Raw genomic sequence first — 27,346 nt, 5'->3', positions numbered from 1 at the left:
CCGAACAAGTTCTAAATCCTAACAAAAGGGTCATAAATTATTTTATTTTATTGAGTTTATAATTTAACGACATAATTACCTTCACTTAAATCGTTGTTAAATACCAATTATGTTGAATAGCAATATTCTAATCAAAATCACCATAATGGTCCCTTAATGTACAAATATTGGATGAAAAAAGTTGATTATATTTTATACTGATAAATGATAAAGTATTAAGAAATATTTTATAATTCATTGTGTAAATCTTATTGTGCGTGTGGCAAGATTTTTGATCAAGTAATATTTTTTTGATTAATAATTTAGACGTAATTATTATGGTAGGTATACAAAAGTTTTCCGCGTAATGATAAAATTCAAAGCATACCTTGAAAAGTATGAGTTCACTCGAAAGTCTTGAACCAAAACAGTAATCTCCTATCTTATATACGTGGAATTTTTTTTTGATGTTTTTATGTGCCAAATTTGCTCTAACAAAGGACAATGGCTTATGCTCCCTTTAACTTCATCTTCATCTTGTTGATAGTATTTATCCTCCCACTCTGCACCTTTTCTCAAAACAATGGTAACATAACGGTGGGTAACCCTCTGTTTGCAACAGAGGAGTCCACTCCATGGCTTTCACGTTCTGAAGATTTCGCATTTGGGTTTCAGAAACTTCCAAACAATGATATGTTTCAACTTGCTATATGGTTTAATAAAATACCAGAGAAAACCGTAGTATGGTATCCAAACGTTACAAATCCTATTCCACGGGATTCGAGGGTGGAGATTGATGCACAAAGTGGGCTGGTGCTTCGTGATCCTCAAGGCCGCCTTATATGGAGTACTGATGATATTATTGTTGATGGTGTTTCCCATGGTTTTTTGAATGATACTGGAAATTTTGTTTTAGTGCGCAGTGATTCTGTTTCGATATGGGAAAGTTTCAAATATCCAAGTGATACAGTGCTGCCTACGCAAATAATTGCGATTAATGGTACGCTTGTTTCGCGAAAGGCTGAAACGAATTTCAGTCGAGGCAGATTTTATCTTCGCATGCTTAGCGGTGGGAATTTAGTGCTTAATACTCGAAGTATACCGACAAATTTGGATTTTGATGATGAGTATTACAACAGTGAAACTTCTGATCCTGCAAATGCATCGAATTCTGGTTATCAACTGGTCTTCAATGAAAGGGGTTCGCTTTATGTATTGAGGAGAAACGGACAACGAAAAGCCCTAACGGTGAAGCGCTCAATTCCGACAACTTCGGACCATTATTATAGGGCAACTCTTGATTTTGATGGAGTTTTCAGAACGTATTATTATCCAAAGAGTTTCAGCGGCGATCCAGGGTGGACTGTAGCTGAATTTTGGCCAGGAAACATATGTATGATGAACGGAGAAAAAGGCAGCGGGGCTTGTGGGTATAACGGTGTCTGCAGACTCGAAAATGGAAGACCAATTTGCGAATGCCCTCGAGGTTATTTTTTCTCTGAACCAAACAACCCGTTTAGTAATTGCAATCCCAACTTTATTCCAATCTGTGGTGTAGATAATCANTCTTGGGCAGCTCTCTGTTCGTCAACTTCATGTTTGTAGGTGCAGCTTGTCTGGGGTTTTTCCTTATTTACAACAAAAAAATCACAAATTTCAATCCAGTTCATGATACAGCAGGAGTGAATTCGTGGTGTTTTACTTATAAAGAGCTCGCACAAGCTACAGATGGGTTCAAGGAAGAACTGGGGAGAGGTGCTTTTGGAATTGTCTACAAAGGGGTAATGCCAACGGGGTCCAATAGAACCATTGCAGTGAAAAAGCTGGATAGAGTGGCTGAAGATGCTGAGAAAGAATTCAAAACAGAAGTGAATGTCATAGGTCAAACTCATCATAAGAATTTGGTCCGCCTGCTTGGATTTTGTAAGGAGGGTCCTCATCGGATGTTGGTGTATGAGTACATGAACAATGGGACTCTAGCAAGTTTCCTTTTCGGTGATCTGAAACCGGATTGGAATCAAAGGATTCAAATTGCACTGGGAATAGCCAGGGGACTTGCGTATTTACACGAAGAATGCAGCACTCAAATCATCCACTGTGACATCAAGCCTCAGAATATACTTCTTGATGAATATTTTAATGCTCGGATTTCAGACTTCGGATTAGCAAAACTTCTGATGATAAATCAGAGTCGTACCCTCACTAATATCAGAGGTACAAAAGGCTATGTTGCTCCCGAATGGTTTAGAAACACTCAAGTCACCGCGAAAGTTGATGTTTATAGCTTTGGTGTTTTACTACTAGAGATCATTACATGCAGACAAAGCCTGATAGATTTGGAATTTGGAGAGGGAGAAAATCCAATTCTTACAGATTGGGTTTGGGACTGCTTTCAGGATGGAACGCTAGATACTTTGGTTAAAAATGATGCTGAAGCTTTAAATGACAAGAAAAGACTAGAAAGGTTTGTGATGGTTGGCATTTGGTGTATTCAAGAAGATTCATCTCTGAGGCCAACCATGAGAAAAGTCATCCAGATGCTCGAGGGAATTCTTGAAGTTAATATTCCCCCTTGCCCATCTCCTTTCGCTTGAACTGGTTAAGATATTAAAAGCTTGTCCATTTCAGTGCTTTTTCGTAATTAAAATTTATGGTGAGTAATTTTCATCTCGAAGTCACCAGCCTTTAATTTGGCTATGATTTTTTAAATATTTATGTTTTTTGTTGCCTGCAAGATGATACACTTTCTATTGTTGACAAGGAGACCTGCTTCTGGAGAAATCGGTCATCCACAATATAGTAGTATCTCTGAATGAGAATCTGTTATCTACTATTGGCTCCTCTACTTGTACATTTATGTTCACAGATATTGAATTCCCTTGTTGCATATCATTGAAGTTAAATTACGCTGTATTACTTTATAAAGTTGCTGCTAACTTCATTCCTAGATAGGCATAAATGATGTTGTTCGAAAAATCATCTCTACTAATTTAATTTACTGAATAAATATGCAAGTCAAATTTTGGCAGTGCACACAGATGGGTGCACATTTACAATAGCAGTCTGTAGGCAGGGGCAAATGTGTACACATATTGCGATATGAAAGTCGATAATATTCTGTGTTACAGAGAAAAAAGTTTATTCCCTTCCATCTAGGAATTCTCAATTCTCGATGATGGTAACAATGCACAAAATGATGATAAGTAAATGGTTAGCAACATGTCAAATCCTTAATTATAACCTAAAGCACAGAAGATGCAAATGCCTATCCTCAAAAGGGAACTTACATTTTAGGCCTGTCAAGTTCAATGAACATTAATTCTCCTGTACTACGTTAACCAGGTGGCTACCTGACTGTTCATCATTCAAGGATTCAACACATTCACATTACATCTTGAATATGCTAGCTATGCCACAAAATAAAACCATAGCCGCATCTCAGGCTTCTTGCATGTCAAAGAGTCCGTCTAGTTTGTCAAACATCAAACCTGAAACAACATAAGTACCTGCTTTATCTCCTAACGCTCGTGCAGTGAATGACTTATCAAATGAATCTATAGAAAATATAGAAGAAACCTTTTACTAGCATTTTATGGTGTGACAAGTAGTAAGACTGGAATTCGTAATCCTAAGGTGATACAATCTTTTAGCGTTTCTTTGCAGCTAGATAAGTAACCTGAGAGTTTGTTACTGAAAAAAAAAAATACTTGGAATTTGGTCTCTGCCTGCCAACAGACCTATAGTGGGTGTAAATGGGTTTTTTTTTTATAGCGAAAATGATTTCTGAAGGAACCTTACCTAGGTTAAAAGACATTACTGGCCTCAGGGGTTGAGTTGAGATCCATTGGCCGGAGTTGACTATAATGATTTTAGTCCAACAGTTAAACCCACAACATAGAGTTTTTATAGTTGCATTTGCATCCTCCAGGATTCAAAACTAAGGGGCAACGACAACTAGTTTACAAATAAAACAAGGCTATTTACTGCCAAAAACAAGCCTCCAGGGCTTGATTTGAGAACTTGAAAATCTGAAATCCTCATTTCAATGATAGGGCTCTAGAAACCCAAGGCCTGATCAATCTCTATTCATAATGGACACTAAATCCTCAATGATGTTCGTCCTAGTGTTTATTGATAACATAATTTTCACTGGAAGCTGTAACTTGGAGATTCATGAGTTAATTGTATTCCGGAACAAGGAATTCTCACTCAAACATCTTGGACATCAAAGATATTTTTTAGGTATTGATGTAAAGGAACTATGACATGGATTTGCTCGAAAAGGCAAAAGAAACTGAAATGGTAACCAGTACTAAACTGTCAGCATGAGAGGGAGATCCTAAAATGAACAAAAGCATTATAGGAGCTCTGCATCATATTACATCATCAAGACCAGAAATTGCCTTTTCAGTCAATAAGGTATGTCAGTTTATGTAATCTCATCGTGATATTCATTGCAAGGCTGTTAATAGAATTCTGAAGTACCTAAAAGGCACTATTGATTTTGGGTTGACTTAAAAACACATTTTCTCCTTAGAGGATTCTCAGACGCTGACTGCACAAATGATCCTGATGATATAAATTCAATTTCTGGTTTAATTATGTCCATTTGGAAGATAATCTAGTCAGCTTGAGTTCCAAAAAGCAGAAAACTAGTTTAAGATCTATTATTGCAGCAGAGTTCAGAAGTTCAGCTACTGCTTCTGCTGAATTTATATGGTTACAACATCTTTTGAACGAGTTGAACATTCCAATACCAAAACCTCCGGCATTGTGGTATGATAACTTGAGCACCGAACTGAGCTAGATTTATATATCAAAAGGGAGAAAATTGAAGCCAAGCAGCTGGTGGTCTAACATGTCCCTGGATATGATGAATATGCAAATATCTTAACAAAGTCTCTCCCACCTGTGAACTTTGAAAGATTAAAAATCAAATTCAAAGTGGCTGCTTCAGCCTCTGTTGGTTTGTGGAGGAGTATAGAAGCAAGTGGATAATTATTAGGCTAGAATAAATAATTTTTGTTCTTTCTTTAATTGCTATGTAATTAGTTGTATAGAATAACCTTCTTATTCTGACTTGTTAGGCGATGCACCCATATAATGCACATGAGCAATAGTAGTCTGTAGGCAGGTGGACATGCTCATTGATGCGGACATCCTTCATCAGGTCATTTTTTTGGGTCATTTATTTTCTATTTATTTATATTTCACGTCCAGTTATTTAGGTCTTATGTTTTATTGGGCTTATATATGGCTTTGGCCCAAGCCCTTAATTATGTTTATTATTTTGCTATTTATATGGTTGTAATGGGATTCAAAATCAGTTAATCAATACGATTATTCACGTTGGCTTCTTGTTGCCCACTTTCCTCCCCTGTTTTCCCCCCACTCTCCCTACGTGCTCCCTCTCTTCCTCTTCTCTCCTTCTGCTTCTGTATTCTGTTTTTTCTTCTTGATTGATTCTACATTACTCATGTTTTGGGAAATAGAAGTCTACATCATCCATTCTATATTAAGAATTGAGAATATTAATTTAGTGAAAAAGTATCTTCACGTCCATCTTGGGATTCTCTCTCTCCGTGAGTACTAAAACTTTTTCTTTGGGTATGGTAGATCTATAAATGTAGTGTAGAGAGGTAGCACATAGGGAGATAATGGGAAAAATAGGTGAGGAAAGTGGGCAACAAGAAGCCAACGTGAATAAACTCATTCATTAACTAATTTTGAATCCCATTACAACCATATAAATAACAAAATAATAAACCTTATTGAGGGATTAGGGCAAACCCATATACAAGCCAATAAAATATAAGGCCTAAGTAAGTGGACATGAAATATAAATAAATGAAAAATAAAATGGCCCAAACAAATGGCTTGATGAAGGATGTCTGCATCAACTTTCTCGGGGTGGGAGAAAAACTCGACCCCGTGAGTGGTTAAATAACAAAAGGATGTTGTCAATCTCCCAACCACAAACTAAGCAGTTGAACAAACTTCTTTCGACGTCTGTAGACACGTAAGGATGGTGATCTTGGTTAATATGGTCCGTTAATCTAAAATAACATCAATTTTATCTTTGTATGGTGCGACAGGTGGAGTCGGAGTAGGGATAACATGTTCTGGATGAGGGTCCACAGATGGAGGTGTGAAAGTATCATCAGTTGGGGGTGAAATTGGCCTTTGTTAGCAATTAAGTCCTCATGATTGAAGATAAAGTGGTAGCCAAAATGTGATGGTAAATCAATGATATATGCATTTGGATCAACACGTTTTAAAATTTTAAAAGGACTAACACTACAAGCTTGCAACTTGGAAGCTGGTCCAAATGGAAGCCGTTTTTGTCTAATTCAAATTATAACGTAATCCCAACATTAATTTCAACATGGTATTTGTGCAAATCAGTTTGAAATTTATATGATGCATTACTTGTTTCCACTTGTCTATTGATCTTAATACGCAAGTCATGAAAATGTTTTATATGGGTTTGGTGCAATCCCTCAATTAGGTTTATTATTTTGTTATTTATATGGTTGTAATGGGATTCAAAATTAGTTAATGAATGAGATTATTCACGTTGGCTTCTTGTTGCCCACTTTCCTCCCTTATTTTCCCCCATTCTCTCCCTACGTGCTCCCTCTTCCACTTCTCTCCTTTTGCTTCTGTATTCCGCTTCTTCTTCTTGATTGATTCTACATCAATCAGGTTTTGGGATATAGATGTCTATATCAGCCATTCTGTATTTTAAGAATTGAGAATATTAATTTAGTGAAGAAGTATATGTTAAAAGTTGTTTCAAAATGTTGATTTTGATCAACTTCGACCAATTAGTAAGCTAGACATGTAGATGGTCATGGGATTTTGAAAGCCAAGTGTGTTTTACTCCTTGAGTAAATTACTATAGTTTGCCGAATCAATTTCATGTGAATGAGAAATTGTGGTCGAAATTGAGAAATTTACCACATGGAAATTGTTGTGGATTGTATTGGCGTGATTTTTATCATGTGATGGAATATTCTAGAATATGTTTGAATGAAAATATGTTTCTTTTCATATAAAAAATCATGTCTTTTGGACAAAATTTGTCCAAAAAGGACATATCTTCTTCCATTAGATGTGTCTTTTCCAAGAGTTGTCTCTTTAACATAATGTTTCGACATCTATATATAGGCTCCCATTTTCAGAATTCATGCAATTTGCTTCATTCGTGCACTATGATATTACTGCATATGTACTTCGAATTTTGCATTTATTTTGACCAATTTTATACAAAGAGAGTTCTAAACATTACTAGATTCGTTGGTCTACGTAATTTGAAGTCTCCAATTGAAGGAAGTGGTCCTTTTCTTGATAGACAAGTGTCGAAAAATTAAAAAAAGATTGGAAATCTTGCTTCGACTAAAATCTCGTTTTCTGCAATTCTTGTTTCTACATTTCATGGTTTTAGTAAATCAAAATTTCAGTCATTTTTTTAGCATATAAAAGGTTGTCGGAATATAATATATGCATCCATTTTTCAAATATTTATGCTGTTCTCTATATTTTCATTCATTGGTGCATTATGTTGAGAGTGTATTTCTGCTTTGGTACGTCTTTTATTACGTTAGCAGCGCAAGTATGTGGTTCATGTTAAAAAAGTTACACAAACAAATCATCATTAGAGTTGCATTGTAAGTCAAGCATAATTAATAATTGCATTCCACTCTTGCCAATTGCATAGTTGTATAAAGTCTCCGCATGTTATGCTTTGATGGAATAACTGCTTGCACATGTTAAGTTGTATGCAATAAATCATTTTGCATTGCGTGCTATTACTTAACATAAATTAGGAAAAAGATGGATGGACAGGACCACGTTGGCCATGTGCGCCACCTGGATGGATAGGTTGGCCCTATCCGTATAACGGAGCTCCATAAATTATCTCCCAAATACAGAATGCTTTAAAAAATAAGTTCACATACTGTAAACACTTTTGCATTTGAAGTTTAGTGCTCGTGTCTTGAATATATTTTCAACTATCATTCCCAACCATTATGCATATTGGGAGCACTTGCATAGTTTCTGGATAAAACTAAAATCTGTGTTCCGGTGGCTTTAAAGGATTTATTTGTGCCACAATCAGTTCGTTGTTAAATTTAGAATAGATTTAGGGATAGTGGCAGCAATTATTGTGTTACTAAAGTTGACATACTCTCCTATTTTTGTTCTCTTCACGGATGGTCCAGTTATGCCCATATAGGTGTCTTCAGTTTTAAGAAATACCAATTTGTATGATTGCAATAGTGTTGACAATGAAAGTCACTTTTATTGACTTTGGGGATTATTTTTTTTATTTTTTTTGCATTAAATAGCTAAATATTAAAAAATTTCGTGAATTTTTTCATTGGCCGCCAAGTACACAGAAGATACAGCCAATCCTTCTCTGTTTTTGTTGAAATTTTGTTGCGTAATTTGCAGTTTTTGTTGAAATTTTAGTGTGTAATATCAATTTAAATAGAAGATGAAACTGACGAAAAATGCGTACAATTTGTAGAGAAGAATTTAAAGTAGTGAGTTATCTGCTAAATATAGTAGAGAGAAAAAAATAGTGAATAGAGTGGGTTAGGGCATGTACAGTAGGAGATCACTTGTAAAATGATGCCACTTCTATTAAAATGTTTTTAGACTTGAATCCTTTTAAACCCTTAGAGTTGTTTGCAACAAAATGAACACGATTGTGAGAATCGAAAGTGTTAGATAGGTATCGTGCGGGGTAATATTTTCTAAGTTTGCAGGAACGACTCAACATTCAAGATGTTGCGATTAATGATTAACCAAGTTAATCCATTAGTATTCTACCAAGGCATGTTCAAAGCCAAAAGCTACATATCTTGATGCAATAGTTTATCGTTTGGATCTTTTTGGTGTATGCAACAACGTCTTTTGCATTAATTTTTGATTGTTAGAAATTGGTTCAAAATGTTTGTTTTGACCAACTGGTTAAGTGAGGCCCATTTGTCAATTACGGGAGCTCGAAGATTGAATGTGTTATACTCCTCAAGTAGATTATTATAGTTTCTTGAACCAATTTTTGGAGAATAAGAAATTAAGTTCGAAAGTGAAATGCTTAACACGAGAAATAAGTGTAGGAAATTGTATTAGCTTAGCGTGATAGCATGTTTTATAATGACTGTTGATGTATAACGGAATATTGTATAACATGTCTAATTAAAAAAAGTTGTTTATTTTAAAATGAAAAATCATGTTTTATGGACAAAATTCATCTAGAAAGGTATTCCATGTAGTTGTTTCATTTCCAAGAGCTATGTCGACATCTACGTATAGCCCAAAAAAATAAAAATAAAAATAAAAATTTGCAGAATTTATACAATTCACTTCATTGATGCACTATCATATTATAGCATATTCATTTCAAAATATTTCTGAATTTATTTTGAATCAGATTTCATGCAAAGAGAGTTCTAAACATTAGTACTTTAATTGGTCTATATAATTTGAAGAGCTCCTATTGTGAGACATGATCATTATATTTGGAAGATGAGCGCCAAAAAAACTGTTAGCACGTATGCAATATAAGCGGTGCATTATATTCTTAAGAATAAAGAGCCGAACCCTTGCATCTGCATCGATTCTTTCTACATTTCATGATTTAATTTAGTGAAAATTCTGTTCGATTTTACTAGCATGTAAAATATTAGGGTGCGGTTGGTTTCCATTTTCATTTTCCAAACGATTTTTAGTTTTCCCCGAAAATGGCCCGTTTTCCGCGTTTTAAGCGTTTTCGACATTTATAACTGAAAACGCTAAAAACGATAAAAAATCGTTTTACGTCTTCAGTTATAAATTTTAACTTGTCTTCGAAAATGCGTTTTCGAAAACGACGGATCAAACTCGTTTTCCAAAACGGAAAATGAGAAATGGGCCAAAAACTACAAACCAACCACGACCTTAGTTTTCGATATATTATTTATGCAACGATTTTTATACCAACACAGCCTTCTCGGGGTCTTTAAAACTTTTTGTCAACTTGAGAAACTAAAAAATCAGGTGCAGTGTCAAATGTTGCGGCCTGTGCCGTGTGCACCAGATAAATCAAATAATTTCTTTAATATCCGTCAATGACGGTGCGGTGGGAGATGGGAGAATTGATTTTTTAATACTATTACGAAAGATAAGTTGTATTCTACGTCTAAATTGACTATTGCTACAAAGAAGGTAAAACACGTAGTTAACCTTCCCCTTTGAAAAGCATTATCCTTTCCATAAATTTATTTAGTCAGAGAATAGAAGTAATTGACCAAGGAAGGTTCCATTTGAAAAGTCCAAGAAAAGCCATTTCAATCTTATTATTTTCGAGCTAGATTGACCAGCTTCTTGATAAATAGGTTGAAATAATGCTACGTGATATTTCATAATTGGACTATTTTAAACATAGTCATCATATCTATCCAATCATTTTCATCCATCTACACATTTGTCAAGAAGAATGTCAAGAAACCTGTGGCAAAGTAGAATAATAATGAATTAAGCTAGATGTACATTGTGTTTTACATCTTGTTTGACATTGTCCCTTATGTGGAAGAAATCTGTGCAATGATGTGATAGATGAATTCAAAATCAATCACTTTGATTAATCCATGTGGAAGAGTCTCAACCAAGGTGTGAACGAGAGTGTATATATAGCATGGTTGTTCTTTTTATTAATGACCTCCAACTGCAATGATGGAACTTCTTTTAAAAGCCTTGATAGAGAAAGAATTTACTGGTTCAACCGACATTTATTTACTTTGCCCATGAGGGTGGGATTACTCTCCCAAATCGTTGTCTTTTTCCTTCATTGATGAAGTGTGATAATAATAGTATAAAAGGCCCAAAGAAGCCTCATTCCGAAACATCATTGGAGGAGAAACATATATTATAGTTTTTTCTCACATTATTGATTAGAGTGATCTTTGTTTAGTTCGTTGTTGATACAGGCAACTTACTTCGAATGATAAAAACAATTTCTTCAGAAATAGAGTTTTGATTCTTTCGAGCAAAATCCACTTTTCACATGGCCTTTGCAGTTTCAAGTAAAATTATTTTTTTCCTGCTCTTGTTTTTGTTTCTACTTGCAGCCACAGCCCAGCGTTACGGGAATGTTACTCTGGGTTCATCAATAACTGCAAACAAAGCAAATTCCAGTTGGGTGTCACATTCTGGAGAATTTGCTTTTGGCTTCCAGCAGATCATTCCAGGGGGCTACTTACTGGGCATCTGGTTCAACAAAATACCTGAAAGAACCGTTGTTTGGTCTGCCAATCGTGATAATCTCGTCCAAGAAGGATCAAAAGTTCAACTATATGCAGATGGAAAGTTTGAACTGACTGATCCTAGTGGCCATCGGATATGGGCCACTACGATGTCTCATGATCGAGTGGCCTATGGAGCCATGCTTGACACCGGTAATTTTGTGTTAGCTAACAAGAATTCAGTTGTTTTGTGGCAGAGTTTCGATGAGCCAACTGATACATTATTACCAACACAGACACTGAATAAAGATGGGAAACTTGTTTCCAGCTTTTCTAAAACAAATTATTCAAGAGGGAGATTCCTCTTCACATTACAAAATGATGGAAATCTTGTCTCTTACACCAGAAATTTCCCCTTGGACGACGTGATTTTTGCTTATTGGTCAACACAAACTGTTGGTAGTGGCTTCAAGCTGATCTTCAACCGGGTTGGTTACATCTTTCTGGTAGCTGAAAATGGAACTATACTCAATTATTTGTCTTCAAACAAGGCCTTGACTAGTGAATTTTACCAGAGAGCAATATTGGATTATGACGGGGTTTTCAGGCATTATGTCTACCCTAAGTCTTCCAAATCATCAGGCTCAAGAGCAATGGCGTGGTCTACTATAAATTTCATACCTACGAATATATGCTTGCGCATAACACAAGATACTGGCAGTGGTGCCTGTGGTTTTAACAGTATCTGCTCTTTTGGAACTGATCAAATTCCAAAGTGTGACTGCCCTTTTGGTTACTCTATCATAGATCCAAATGATAGGATGAGTGGATGCAAACCGAATTTCGCTACACAAAAATGTGATGGAGAGGCACGTGGAATGAACCATTTTAGATTCACTGATATGCCCAACACAGATTGGCCTCTCTCCGATTATGCATACTTTCGGGTAGTAACAGAAGATTGGTGTCGACAGAATTGCCTTGATGATTGTTTTTGTGCTGTTGCAATTTATAGAGACGGTAAGTGCTGGAAGAAGAAATATCCTCTCTCCAATGGGAGAGTCGATTCTAGCGTAGGAGGAAAAGCTATGATAAAAATAAGGTATAACAACGGAACTGCATATTAGGGTATGTATCTTGAGAATGGGTATGTATCTTGAGAATGTTTTTTCGTAGCTCATGATGTTTTAATTAGTAATACTTTGTAAGAATATGTTATTGTAAGTTGTACTCTAAAGTTGTTAAGTATGAAAAGACATAATTTATAACGTGATAGTTTTGTTTGGGTATTAGTAAATGAGGTTGAACATTTTATTTTGAAAAAAATTGTATTGTTCAAACTTGAGTTTGTCTAAAACTAATTGAATTGGGACTATTTGAAATCTTAATTATGAACATGTAAAATAAAATATCACTTGCATAGAAAGAGTGACCTTAGTCTTGAGCGAGTAATGAAACTTTGATTGCTAGTTTGAATTCTTGAGGTGCCAATGAGTTATATCGAATTCATATGATTAATATCTTATCTAGAAATTGAAAAGACATATATAATTAAGTAATATATTTTGTAATATGAAATCTATTACTCATTTTTTGGGATGCTTGTCACATTGAATGGTTTTCTTGTAAGCAATATAATCTAAGCTCACAAATTTGAGGACTTGATCGTGAATTATTCGTTTTGATGTGATTACACTATAAATTTCCTAATAAAAATGAGCCTTAGGAGCGTAATAAAAAAATTGGGGGGAATTGGTCTTTTTGCCGAACTCCAAATTACTTGATTAACTAGAGCTTCAACTTACTAAAATCGAATACGTAAAGAAGAAACATAAGCTGCACTATTTAACGAATTTTATTTATTTGATTGAATATTGGTTATATATTTTTTCTTTTGGTCACTTGAATTGATTAAAGTATTAAATACACTATAAATTTTTTAAGCATAAATATGAACTTTCTTGTGATAAGCAAAATATTAATAAAATAATTGTTTGAAATCAAATGGATGAAAATTATGAGCAAAATATTAATGAATAAATGTTTTTAAATATAAATCTACATTTTCTCGGATCAAGTATGAATCATTCAAAAATCAATAACAAAGTATTCGATTGTACAGAGTTTAATTGTGCCCCTCTAACTAAAAATTTTTGTGTCCGCTCTTGAGTACACATAGAGTGTGGTCCCTAAAGATTAGCATGCAAGTAATCAAGTATTACCTTGGATATATGAATGCCTACATCAAAAGGTAATTTCTTTTGCTTCTAATAACTGTAGTGTTCACAAAAAGATGACTTTTCAATTCTTCAGCACACAAAAAATGTTGTTTTTTTAAAACATGCAAATTCTTATCGCTTATATGTCCCAGACTTTTGTGTCATATTTAAGATTTATTAGGTTGCGAGACTATTGTAGCTAGTCATTTATCCACCAAGGATAAATATTTTAAAACATAAATCCCATTACTTTTATGGACCTAATTATTTTTTTCAAAATTTCTTTGACCGGTCAATGTCCCCTTATTGATGAAGGTCCCATAACCTTCATCATCGAGAGTACCTAAAGAGATTAAGTTTCTCTTTAAGTCAGGAACGTATTTTACTTTTTCTAAAATAAGTACATTTCCATTTATGAGTTTTAAAACAGTTCTTTAAATCCCTTTAATTTTGTAAGAGAAATCATTTCCCATGGTTACTTGTCATCCATTAATTTTCAAAATTCAGTAGAGTGTTCTTTACGGGGTATCATATGAAGTTACACCAAGAGTCAAGAATCCATTCATCTTTAACTAAAGATTTGCAAGTCATATAAACTTGTCTATTTGAGGCTACATCTTCTTCATAAGCTATTGCAGCTCTACTTTTAATTTTATCAGCATTTTTCAACTCTTCAATTTTTTTAAAAACAATCTTTTATGAAATGTCCCATATTTCAACAGAAAATAACATTTCTTTCCTTTGGCATTATTATTATCCTTATATGATTTGTATTTACCCTTTTCATATTTATTTGAAAATTATTTTCCTTTTCCTAAACTTTTATTTCAAAAGCTATTATTGTTTCCTTTTTGAAAATTATTTCCAATTATTGTCAAGGTAACTCCACAACATGATTTCTTCTAAAAACTCACTTTTAAATTCAAGATCTTTATTTCTTAAAAAGGAAACAATAACATCAACAGAAATGGAAGTTCTTCCATATCCGAGAAGATTTTTCAAATTTTTATACTTTTTAGTAAGGATGATAATAAGACCACATATTGTTGATTATCTGAGAGAGTCTAACCACTATTAGTGAGATCTTGAGACAATTTATTAAATATGTCCAAATTTATCTCAAGATCAGAGTTGTTATCAAATTTAAAGTTGAAAAATTGTTTCCACAAGTAACATTTGGAAGAGATTTAGTTTTGTAAAGGGATTCTAGTTTAACCCACAGTTCAGTAGTAGCCTCAATCTTTCGTACTTCTCTAATGATACTCGAATAAATGTAGAAATATAGTGCTCCAAGCACTTTGAGTTTGTTCAGTTTTTTTAGAATCAACAATTTCTTCACCTACGGTTTCATCAAGAGCTTTTGCACATCTTTGTTCAAAAGAATGCCTTTCATTTTTTTTAACTCCAGAGACTAAAATCTCATTTGTTATTCCAAATTTAAATGTCAACATTAGCACTTCCCATTTAAAAACTTGGAAAAAACATATCAAAATTTTCTTTCAATAGTTTTAAGAAGGGAATTCTAGAATAGAGTTTTCCTAGTTTTCAACGAACACTGTAGAGTTTTTCCAAAGTCTTTTTGTACACCCCCGAAGTGTTAATGTGATGATAGTTTCCACAAATGTACAATTGCCATAGAGCATGATTAGTTAAGATATTTGGATATAAACAGTTTTAATACATAGTTGATACGATTTATGGAAGATCTATTATTTAATTAATAAATAATCAATTGAATTAAATAATGGTGTTCGTAGATTCAAATCTTAGTAATTTGCTAATCATAAGGAGTTGTGATTGTGAAATACAAATTACATATGATTAAACCTTAAATCATCCGTAGTCGTAAGTAATAACGAGATACGAATATCGTTATTACGGATAGACCATCACGTGTGGTATTTCTTACTTGTGAAGTAAGTAGTTGATCTCACAAGCTAAAATTTGGTGATACTTGAATGAATACATGGATATTTTGTTATAGAGCAAGTCATTGGAGGCCTGCCGAGAGATTTCACATCAATAACTATTTGAGTGTTTAATCTCTAATGTTCAGGAGTGGGATTGGTCCTTTGACTTGAGGTCGTCATAGTGCCTTTATATAAGAATAGTCATGCTTTGGCAGTGTTGGATGTTACTTTGACAATGACCTATAATACATATCCTTCAGGTATGTCCAGAATGGTATGAATATTGTAAATGATCAACAGAGGATTTGTCACTCTTAGATAATAAGAGATTATTATTTGCATTTCATTCAATTAAGTCGATAATGAAATCTTCGGTCAAGGTATGCTCATAAGTCGAAAATGAGTTTTCGACTTATATTGACTTAATAGTGGAATTAAAGATATGGTTAATAATCGAGATTGACACACTTTCATATCTCGTAATTGATTGGATCATATTGATGAAAGAATTATAGTTTTACAGTAAATGAACGAGTTTGATTTTGTTATACCACATAAAATTTCCTGTCACATGTATTGTCCCGACACGTTGCTAGATGTCAATGTAGGATGGCGAACGTGAGTAGGTGATAAATTGAAATTGTGTTTTAATTTATCGATTTTGATTATATCAAAATAGTAATTCACGTCGCTAGGTATCGTGATTGGTAACCTGATGGGTCACACTCAAAAGGAGAACTGGAAAACTGTGTTTTACCAATTAATTAATTTAACAAGCGTTGGATAAATTAATTAATTGGGTTACTTATTTACTGGCCCGAATTAATTAATTGGATGTATTAATTCATAGACTTGATTTAATTAAATGAGTTAATTAAATCTTGGACGGGTTAGGAGATGGGCCAAGCCCGTTTGGGCTTGTATAAATAGGTAGCTAGAGTTTTGGATCTGTAGAGAAAATTTATTATTCTTGTTAGCACACGAAAAAATCCTAGTTGTCACAATTTGTTTTCTCTGTGTGGATTATCATTGGATGTTGGATAATTGAACAGCTGTGCGTAGTAGATCGATGTTGCTAGAACAAAATGAAAAGCAAAAAAAAATTGCAGTTCTCTTCAAAGGTATATTTTCTATTTAAACACAAAGAGATCCTTCATGGGAATTGAAATTTGTTTTTGTTTCCACTGCACATGATTAAATATTTTCCAACACAATGGGCCGCCCCTGATATGACCTTATGCCAATTTCAAATTGGGGCCCTATATTTTGAATCTCTTTGTATAGAGTTTTAGTCCTTGTTTGATGGAGATTAAGTCCTTGTTCGAGCTCCATTTTTTCATCAAAATACATTCATTAATAGTGATTTGACATTATTTCTAAACACATATTTTTCAATAAAATAACATTACATGCAAATCCAAAAAAATTTCTTATTTTTTAACTACATATTCTTTATTGCAATACTATTTCAAATGCATTTTTGAGAAAAATGGGGCTCAAATAACCCATAAAATAAATTTTAAGTGGATGAAATATGTGAATTTAAAGTTGTGAAGTCCAAAAAATATGTGGTTAAAATTCATTGTTGATTTTGACTTAAATTAAAATTTAGATTTTGATCGATACCAAATAGAGGTTTAATATAATTATAAAAATTAAAAAATCTAACACCGACAACTAAGCCCCAAATTTTGAAGAGAAAATTAACAAAATGTTTAATTTTAACCTGCAATACAAATTACAAGTAGAGTTTGACAAACAGAATTATAATGCTATGACAAAGGGGTATGGTTGTTTGTAAGACTATTTTCTCACAGTAACTATTTCAAATAATATTGATTAATTGAACATACATTTGAATGATTTATGTATAAGATTGGAGAATGTTGATTGCAAAAGATAATGTAACAAAACAATGAAAGTGATGATCATTTTATATTAATTTATAAGAAATTAACTTAAAAATAAAAAGTATATGTTTGAATAACGACAAAGAATTATTATATTCAAAGTACATTTAGCAAATATTTAAAAATATTATTACCATGAGATTAAAACAAAATAATATAATAACAACCTAGGTACTATATAGTATATGTTTTGAAGATAAGGGAGAAAGAAAGAAACCTATAATGTTATAACAATGGAAGTGAGATCAAACCAATTTGAATTGAATCTTTAAAATTTTAATTCAAAGGGAGATAATTCGTATCTTGTTGGGTTGAAAAAATAATGGTGGGTGATTGTTGAACATGAAAATTGAACAGACAAAGAGACCTTTTGTTTGGTTAAGAAAAAAATGAATGTTTAGAAGATAAAATATCAACTTAATGATAAAGAGGGAAAGTAATGTTTGTGATAAATAAATATAAGTGATAAATTTCTTGCTATCAAAGATTTTTGTATTTTCCATTTTTATTAATTTCTTATGGTTACATAATATAATTCTATTTGATAGAATTTCAAAAATATAATCTTCATTTTTCTTCAACCAACTAATTAACTTTATATAATTTGGGTCCTAACCAAAGCGGGCCTTAGGCGATTGCCTACTTTGCCTATACTCAGGGCTACCACTACAACACATATTGTATATATCACAATCGATGATTAGAGCTATATAGAATTAAGTAGTCTTGAAGAAACCTGTTCTCGGTCCCCTTAGATTCTAGGGTTCGTGCATGAAATCCTAGATAAAGGAAAATCCAAGAAGGTTTTTTCAAGAGATCCTAGAATACTTACCAAATCGAAGGATTATATATAGTTTAGGGTAAGCATCATTACCAGAAGATCAAAGACCATATAGTGTAAAATAGTATGTACCAGGGAATCATTTTATTTCTACAACGAACCAAAATCAAACCTTTAGGAGTGCAGAATTATGAAGAACTAGGATTTTCATCTCCAAGAACAAGAAGAAAAACAAATCGAAATGCTCTGTTGATAAATTTGTCTCAAGAAGGCAAAGTAAATCGACAAAAATTTAAAAGAACACAGATTTTTCGCTCTAAGTCTCGAATGTTCAGCCAAATGATCTACTTACCACGTTGAAAATCCACAAAAGTGGCTATCCCTCTAAATCCACTAGAAATCACGTAGAATACTAGTACACGAATCCAAACCAAGAGATCCAACAGATTGTCCTCAGACAACTTATTTTTCTCTCATGTTTTCTCTCAAATCGATTTTATACCAAGTAACCAGTGGTTATCGCTCAACCAAGTACGGACAAGTAGCCATTACCAACATTCCACAAAATATCTCCCCAAATAAATATAAGAGAATGACCATTACAGACGAAAACCCAAAGGTATTCAGAGAGAAGAAGACAAAGAGAGTAAAAAAGAAAATGCCAGAATAATGAATCAATGAAATTAATCGAACCATCCAGAATATAACCATTCATCACCAAGTTTCCATCCAAGGGCCACCAATCAATCACATGGCATCATCTCAGCTGTTAGTAGAATCTGAATTAAAGTTGAGCTTTCCAAACGAGGGAATGCACTAATGTGGGAAATAGACGGTTTGGACTTCAACTTATAAATTGGGCTGCCATAACTTGTGAATGGTTTCATCATTGGGCTTGTACAAACCAAAACAAAGGTCCTGCAAAGTGTTAAGCAGATTCAACAGAGAATACACGGGGTATAGGGTAAGGAAATGTGTACACATGATGCTAACCTTGCGTCTTTTAGGTGGTATAACTGGTGCAGCTAATCATAATGATTAGATGTTAGGATTACATTATTTTTGAGACGATGTGCTCCATGTGCGCATAGTAGGCATGATACTATTTGAGTTTTGAATTTGAACAACCGTTGGGTGCCTCTTCGAATTCAACTATCATATGATGAGTTGGATGTTTGTGATTAGCCTTAGCTCTATCCAACAGCTAGGATGGAATAAGNATCATCCACCAACTTCATGTAATACTGCAAATTAGTTATTACATTTCATACTATTGAATTTTGATACCCAATAATTCTCGGGCTATGATGTTAAACAGTTCGAAGTAAATTTCTTAGGCCATGGCCGGTAAGTGAAATAATTATATCGACACCACAGTGATTGGCTTGATTTGGAAACAACTTGAAAACAACTTAATTAAGTTTCTCATTATCCAACACTTTTGGATGCCCCATGTGAGGTTCGGCCCAACTGTTGCTTTGCCTTGTGCTTAGTTTGGATGGTGTTATTGTGATAGACCATTTACTTAGTTTGTTGGACCTGTTTAAGTGAAATGATTTGGCCTAATTTGGATGACCTAAAATTAGTCGTGGACTGTGGGTGATTGCAATATAGGAGAGAAAACTTTGGGAGCCGTCTTGGGGGTTTAAGATATACAACCATTGCTTCCTTTCAGTCTTCCTCCATTTGAAATATTGTAATCACCACCTTGATCCTTTTGCAGGCGCGAACATAGACATTTTACATTAGGGGGTCACAATCAAATTTTTAAAAAAAGCGACGAAATTTTTTTATTACTTTATATGGGTCATAAACTGTTATACTACTTTTACATCTTAATTATTTTTACATATAAAAAATTTTTATATAGAAAAGAAAAATTCGATCATTTTTTAGAATTTTTTTATTATTGTTACTTTTTCCTCTCTATCAATTAATTTTTTTAAAAAATAATCTAATAAGTTTCCTAATAAAATTTTTGACGTCATTTGAAGAAAAATTAATTGATTGAGAGGACAAGGTAAAATTAAAAAAAAAAAATCCTAAAAATTATTGAATTTTTTTATATATAAATTTTTTTCGGATATAAAAATAATCAAGATGAAAAAGTAGTATAACAATTTATAGCCAATGAAGTAATAAAAATGTTATTAAGAATTTTTACGTCTCAAAAAAATTTAAATTTGATGTCATATCACATATAAAATTCCCTGATAAAATGATGTAAATTATATTGAGCAATTTGTCGCGCAAAAATAATAAACATTAATAAAACAATTGATTTTTTTTTTCAAAAAAGACGAGATATACGTCTCTTTTTAACATATACGTTTGATGTGCGTTTAACTATTTTTGATATTCATTTAAATCATTCGATGTATTTATGATATAGTTAGCAAAATGAATTTCAAGAGGATATAGAAGATTTATGGATATGGCTAGTGTATAATCGTCGAAAATTTTTTAAAGTTAGCTTGTTATCGAAATTCTCGAAATATTAGTTTGAAGCAATCTATTTTGACGCGTCGTAACATTTACTATGATTGGCCATTTCTCACAACATTAATGATGTGAAATATTAGGTCGTGAGTACTTCAAAATGATATTAAGAATGTAATATTTCAACTTCGTTTGATATTCTATAGTGAGCTCGAAAACTAAGACAAAAAAAAAAAACAAAAAAATTGAAAAAACTGGAGGGTCAAGTGATCCTAGGGGACTCCCTTTGGGTCCGCCATTGTCCTTTTGGGTTAAAACTTGAGGCAACCAAAGTGAAGGCAAAGTTGTGGATCGAGCTAGCCTCCTTGGTTGGTGTTCGTTTGTTGGTTTTACTGAGCCCGATTTTACAAAATTAAAGTAAATTTTGCTTACACATACATAAACATGTTACATCTTAACTAAACAAATTTGAGCTTCTCCAATTTTATTGTTCTTTATGCATTGAATTGAATATACAAAGTATCTATCAAAATGACTTGCATCTCGAATTCATGGGGTAAGTTATTGGGTTTCTATTCTATAAAATTGTCACACTCTCCTCATTTACTACTATCAAATAGAGTTTGAAAGTATTGTTCAATAACTCCTCATTTAGGTTAATTTGACGATAATTGAAAATTTGTAGGCATAGCATTGTTCTTTGCAAATTAAATTTTATGTTCGTATCTACCCAAGGATTTGTAGGAATATGTTTTTTTACTATAAAATCAGATTTTCAATAGAATACACAATGAAAAGTCACAAAAATAAGTTCCTATGAAGCACAAAACAATATAAAGTCCTTGAACAATTTTTTCAAGAAAAGGATGTTTTATAAATGTGTCGGTCCGTTCCTAAATTTAAAGTGATTAACATATGATTATGTTAATGATATGTGATAAATGTGCAAGTTTTGTTCATATATTCCCTATGTGATTGAGTTGCTGCTTTCATGAGAACGGAAATCCATTCTAGTAGACAGACCTCGAGCATGAAGTGAAATAAATTGTGTTTATAAGACATCGGGAATTTGATCAGGCCGGAATTACTTTCTAATTACCTCTTGAGTTAACAATAATTAATTAATTTTGATTTATCAATACATGGCTGTTCGTATAATTTTATATATTGCCGTTGAATTCCTAGTATTGCATGAACTACAATTCCTTATATTCATTTCATTGAAGTTAATTTCCTCAATGGCATTCCCTTAAGTTGCTGCTGATTTCATTACTAGATGGGCATGATTGATGTTGCTCAAACAATCATTTTGGCTAGTTTAATGTAATATCTGGAATGAAATTGAGCATATAATTTGTTAACGAATAATTAAAAATAGAGAAAGGAGTGCAAAGAAGAGGAGAATTGAGAGCAAAGAGAAATCAATTTTTATGATGAATTACAATGATTAAGCACTTTATTTATAAATCAAATAGTCTAAAAGAAGTTAAAAATAAACGAACTTCTACTAAAATTTAAACTTTATCAAAATAAACAAACTAATATAATCTAATTAAAACACTTACAAATCAAATTAAACAAATTTAAACTTTATCAAAATAAACAAACTAATATAATCTAATTAAAACACTTATAAATCAAATTAAACTTTGTATTAAAATTCTATCTAGCTTATATCTTTATTTTATTTTGATCTCCATCATTTTCCATCGATTGAGAGAACGACTCCAATGAGGTAAGCTAGAACTTTATATTCCAAGGAGGACTATCTTTTATATTGACTAAGTGTCATTATTGTACCCTTGACAACTACATGTGGCCGAATTCATTCAAAGTAGGGTAATCTTTCTTTTGAACCAAATATTGAAACTGATAATGTGACAACAGTGAAGCTGCAAATCATCCCCAATAATATGATTTAACCAAGGAGGATAATCTCTCTTTTTAATCAAGTATCGACGTGAAACTCTAAAAGATTACAAACTTGTACAATTCATCCTCAAAATTTACATCTGATTGTGGATAATGAGCACAAGGAACTAATGCTATAGACTGACTTGCAGGAAAAATGATTCAAAATGGAAGGCTTGAATAGGGCCCAATAAGGAAACAATTCTTCTACATTAAAATATAACCTTCATTCAAGTGTCATTGCCAATCAAATAGTATTTTATGTGAGTGATCAAAAACTCTTTTCTTAACGAGTTTAGGAAACTGAGTCAAAGAGAAGCAACGAAGAATAATAATTATCGTTAGACTCTCCTAGTCTATATTGAGCATCAAAAATAAGTTCAAAGATTTCATGATTGAAATAAGTTTGTCGTTATATTTTGGCATGAAAATTAGGAATATTGACAACAAAAGAATGTGAGGTAACTGCCTAATATCAATAGAAAAGGTATGTAATTGAATGATGACCTTGGAAAACAATGTGGAAACCCATAGAGTATCATCTATTCGAGGTAACATCAAAACAAATACAACATAAAAGTCACGCAAAATAGCAGGGGATATCAATCTTGGCACTAGGTCAAATAGACACGAAATATTTGACTTTGGTTGTAATGCTATATGTAATTCCTCAGCTATGTCAATGTTAAGTGTATCAACTACATGCGTGATATGATAGGGACACAATACACTATTCAAAACTCTCATCTTCTATGCAAAGGGAGGAAAAAACTGCACTATTTACAGTGATCAATTTTGGTTCTTGTAATTACATCAATCGCTCGGATGAATTAATTGTAGCTCTTCACCGTAGTCATGCCAACTTGAAAATGCTGATCGACACACTATTTGACTCTTTTGAGTCTCGTCAAGCATCAATTTTTTTTATGCTTATTTATCTATTTATTATTTAGGTGTTCTGGCTGGTCAAATTTTAATTTAAAAAATAAAATATGAAGTTTGTAGTAGCTTGCTTGGGCTTTGGATCTTCCACTGGGTATTTGTGGGGGTGGTGTATTGTGTTATTTGGGCTGTGGATTTATTAGGTTAAAGGGTTTAGGGGTGGGTCAATTATATTATATTTCCAAAATTTTCAAAAACGTACAAATAAATTCCAAATAAATAATTAACAAATAAAGTGATTTTTTAATTACTTATTTTTGAAAATTTTGGGAGTACAATTGCAATTTGTTCATTATTTTTTGGTATTTCTTTATTGTTTTTTTTAAAGACGAGTGTATATTTGTCATTTTACAACTTTTAATTGAGAAAATGGATGAAAATAACGATTTTCGTAATGAAATATGAAATAAGGGTGAAAATGTCAAAAAATGAAAGGTAGGGATGTTTTGTACAATAATAATGAAAAGTAAAGACCTTTTGTGCTAATTAACCTTTTAATAATTTATTTGGACTCATTTGCATTTTTTAAAAAAGTTTGGGAGTATAATTGCAATTTATTCTTATTCTTATTCTTATACTTGTCTTTTCTTTTTTATTGTTTTATTTAAATATGAGATATATTTGTCATTTTATACGAGAAATTTGATGGAAAGGATGATTTTCGCAATAAAATGTGAAGTAAAGGGTAAAAGTGTCAAAAAATGAAAAGTATGGACGTTTTTTCCAATAATATTGAAAGGTTAGGACATTTTATGCTAATTACCCTTATTTTATTAGGGGTATTATCCTAAATTAAAATGTTAATTCAATTTAAATTAGAGTTGGACTTTAATTTATTGTTTAATTAAAATTTGATTTTATTTAATTATTCAACCCAATTGAAATTAGAGTTTGACTCTAATTTGATATTTAATTAGAAATTTATTTTAATTAAATTTTCTTTCCCTAACATTTTCCTCAAAATTAGAGATGTACTCTAATTTGGTATTTAATTAAAATTTGATTTTAATTAAATAATTGCAACATGACTTTTTTTTAATAATTACAGCCAAGGGCATGCAATTTCATAATTTTCATGACAGGCCCCCATCCCAACTTGAAAACCCTAACTGAAACACCTTTTAACTGGTGGTGCCAACTTTCATTTGTTCAACTTATTGTGGCATAGAAGCGTGCACGCTGTTGCGTGACCGCAGGTGGAAGTTGCTATTTTTCAATTTGCAGAGGCGACAATCGCCATTTCAAATCACAACAACGATTATCGTAATTTCCTTTGCTAATGGCATTGCTCCATCGCACTATCTTGTTCTCCAGTAGTGCCTTGTTGCATGCTGCTTCCTACAATGGCACATTGAGCACGCTGCTTGTGCACTGGCCTTGCCATCCATAGTCGAAGGCCTGCTGACGATTGCCGATCGCCACTTGCTTCGACCTTAGATCCATTTTTCAGCCAAAAAGTAATTTTCTTTTCAAAGAAAGATTTTTGAAGATGAAAATTAATTTTCTAAATAGCTAAAAACTAGAAAATAAATATGAGCAATCAACTTTTGATTGCTCCATAATGCAAAATAGTTTCTAACAAGCACAAAGTATGCTTTGATGCCACTTTTGGAATTTACTTAATAATGTACACCCAAATTTATACAAAATTTCAATTTCCACCAAGGATATGCTATATGTTTATATAGAAACTGTGATTGAAATTATACCTTTATTGAATTCTGCAAACTTCTTTGATTTTCTTGAATTCGAAAATTTATAATCTGCAATCCACAGCTGTTTAATTGTCCAACCTCTAACTTAACTTCATATAGTGAACGAGATTTAGAGAACTAAGGTTTTTACTTTTCTTTTGCTCTAGCAAGTTATTTATATGAGCCCAAATGGGCTTAGCCCGTCTCATAACTCAATCTGGTCTAATATTTAATTAATCTAATTAATTAAATCTAGTTCATGAATTAATTAATCTAATTAATTAATTCCGGCCAATTAATAAGTAACCTAATTAATTAATTATCCAACACTTTTTCGTCAATTAATTAATTGGCAATTCTTATTCTTCTAGTCCACCTTTTGTGTGTAACCCATTGGGTTCTCAATCATGATGCCTAATGACATGAATTATAATTTTGATCTAATCAAAATCAATAATTCAAAATACCCATTTTAATTTATTAGCAATTCATATTCGTCGTCCTAGATTGACATCTAGCAACGTGTCAGGGCAATACATGTGACGAAAATTGTCACGTGGCATGATAAAATCAAATTTGCTCATTTATCGTGAAACTATAACCTATTTGTCAATATGATCAGATCAATTACAAGCTATGGAAGTGTATTAATCTCGATTATCAATCATATCTTTCATTTCACTATTAAGTCAACATAAGTCAAAAACTCATTTTTTTACTTCTAAGTACACCTTGGCCAAGGATTTTATTATCAACTTAAATGAACGAAATATAGATCATAATCTCTTACTATTTAAAAATGACGAATCCTCTTGTGATCATTAACAACCTTCATACGATTCCATATTAGCGACCCTTGGTAGAGTACATCCAATATCACCAAGGTATGACTGTTTTCATATAAGGCACAATGATGACCTCAAGTTGAAGGACCAATTTCACTACCAAACATTAGAGATTAACCACCGACACTCGAATAGTTATTCATGTGAAATCTCATAGGGGGTCTCCAATATTTTGTTTTATAACAAAACATCTACGTGTTCATTTAAGTGTTACCACATTTCAAGTTGTGAGATCAGCTACTTGCTTTACAATTAAGAAATATCACGTATGATAGTCTATCCATAATAAAGATATTCGTATCTCATTTTTAATTACGATCACAGATGATCTAAAATTCAATTTATATAATTTGTATATCACAATTACAACTTCTTTTGATTAACAAAGTACTATGATTTGAATCTACCGACTCTATTGTCTAATTTAATTGACTTTTAATTAAATAATAGATATGCCATAAATTTCATTAATTATTTTCTAAAAGTACTTATGTCCAAAGTTGATTGGACACATGTCATAACACTTACAGTTGACAGATTTGTCTCATTGATTGTTTTTGTGCTGTTGTGATTTATAGAGATGGTAATTGTTGGAAGAGGAGATATCCTCTCTCCAATGAGAGGGTTGATTCTAGTATAGGAGGAAAAGCTTTGAAAAAAATAAGGAATACCAACTGAACCGTGTAGTCCTTTGGTTCTAAGAAGTCTAACCGATCCACTCTCGTCATCATTGGATCAGTTTTCTTAGGTAGTTTCGTATTTCTTAACTTATTTGTACTTTTGTTGTATGCTTTTGTTTTCAATAGACAGTAATAATACAAAGACGCTTTATCCATAGAAAGATCTTTTAGGCCTGAACATAAGAAGATTAAATTTCAAAGAGCTACAAGTAGTAACAGATGGATTCAAAGAGGAATTGGGCAGGGGCTCTTGTTCAATAGTATACAAGGATATTCTTAAGAATGACAATATTGAAACAGTTGTTGCTGTGAAAAAAGTTGAAAAGATGGCTACAAAAGGGGAGCAAGAATTTAAAGTGGAAGTATGCTCAATTAGCAAATCTACATTCAAGAATCTAGTTCAATTGCTGGGATATTCTGATGAGGGCCAGAACTAGCTTTAGGTATATGAATACATGAGCGATGGTTATTTAGCAAACTTTCCATTTGAAAATTCAAGGACCAACTGGTACAAAAGAATGTAGACTGCATTTGCCACCACTAAAGGTATTTGTTATTTGCACGAAGAATGTAACAATCAAATCAAACATTGTGACGTTAACCATCAATATGTGCTCTTAGACAAATCCTTCATAGCAAAAATATTGGACTTTGTATTAGCCAAGCTTTTGAAGCTAGATCAATCAAGAACCACCATCTGAATAAGGGAAACCAAAGGGTATGTCACTCTAGAATGGCTCAGAAACATGCCAATTATACCCAAGGTGATGTTTATAGCTTCAAAGTCTTGTTTCTGGAGCTTATC

The 27,346-nt window shown here is 32.7% G+C and overlaps 1 protein-coding gene and 1 pseudogene across 1 annotated transcript; both read left to right on the top strand.

Moving 5' to 3' along the window:
• The first annotated feature begins 383 nt into the window (after positions 1-383).
• On the top strand, positions 384-2,885 carry LOC111403593 (annotated as a pseudogene).
• An 8,147-nt stretch (positions 2,886-11,032) lies between these two features.
• On the top strand, positions 11,033-26,978 carry LOC111404524 (G-type lectin S-receptor-like serine/threonine-protein kinase LECRK1). The gene is made up of 4 exons (XM_023033317.1): positions 11,033-11,051; positions 11,097-12,230; positions 26,440-26,495; positions 26,700-26,978. Exons 1-4 carry the CDS (start codon positions 11,033-11,035, stop codon positions 26,976-26,978), a joined length of 1,488 nt encoding a protein of 495 aa, XP_022889085.1.
• Positions 26,979-27,346: the final 368 nt, after the last annotated feature.

Source organism: Olea europaea, chromosome 11 (assembly GCF_002742605.1).
Source record: "Olea europaea var. sylvestris chromosome 11, O_europaea_v1, whole genome shotgun sequence".
NCBI lineage: Eukaryota > Viridiplantae > Streptophyta > Magnoliopsida > Lamiales > Oleaceae > Olea > Olea europaea.
The sequence above is the reverse complement of the archived record's forward strand: the minus strand, read 5'-3'. Positions and strand labels throughout refer to the sequence as shown.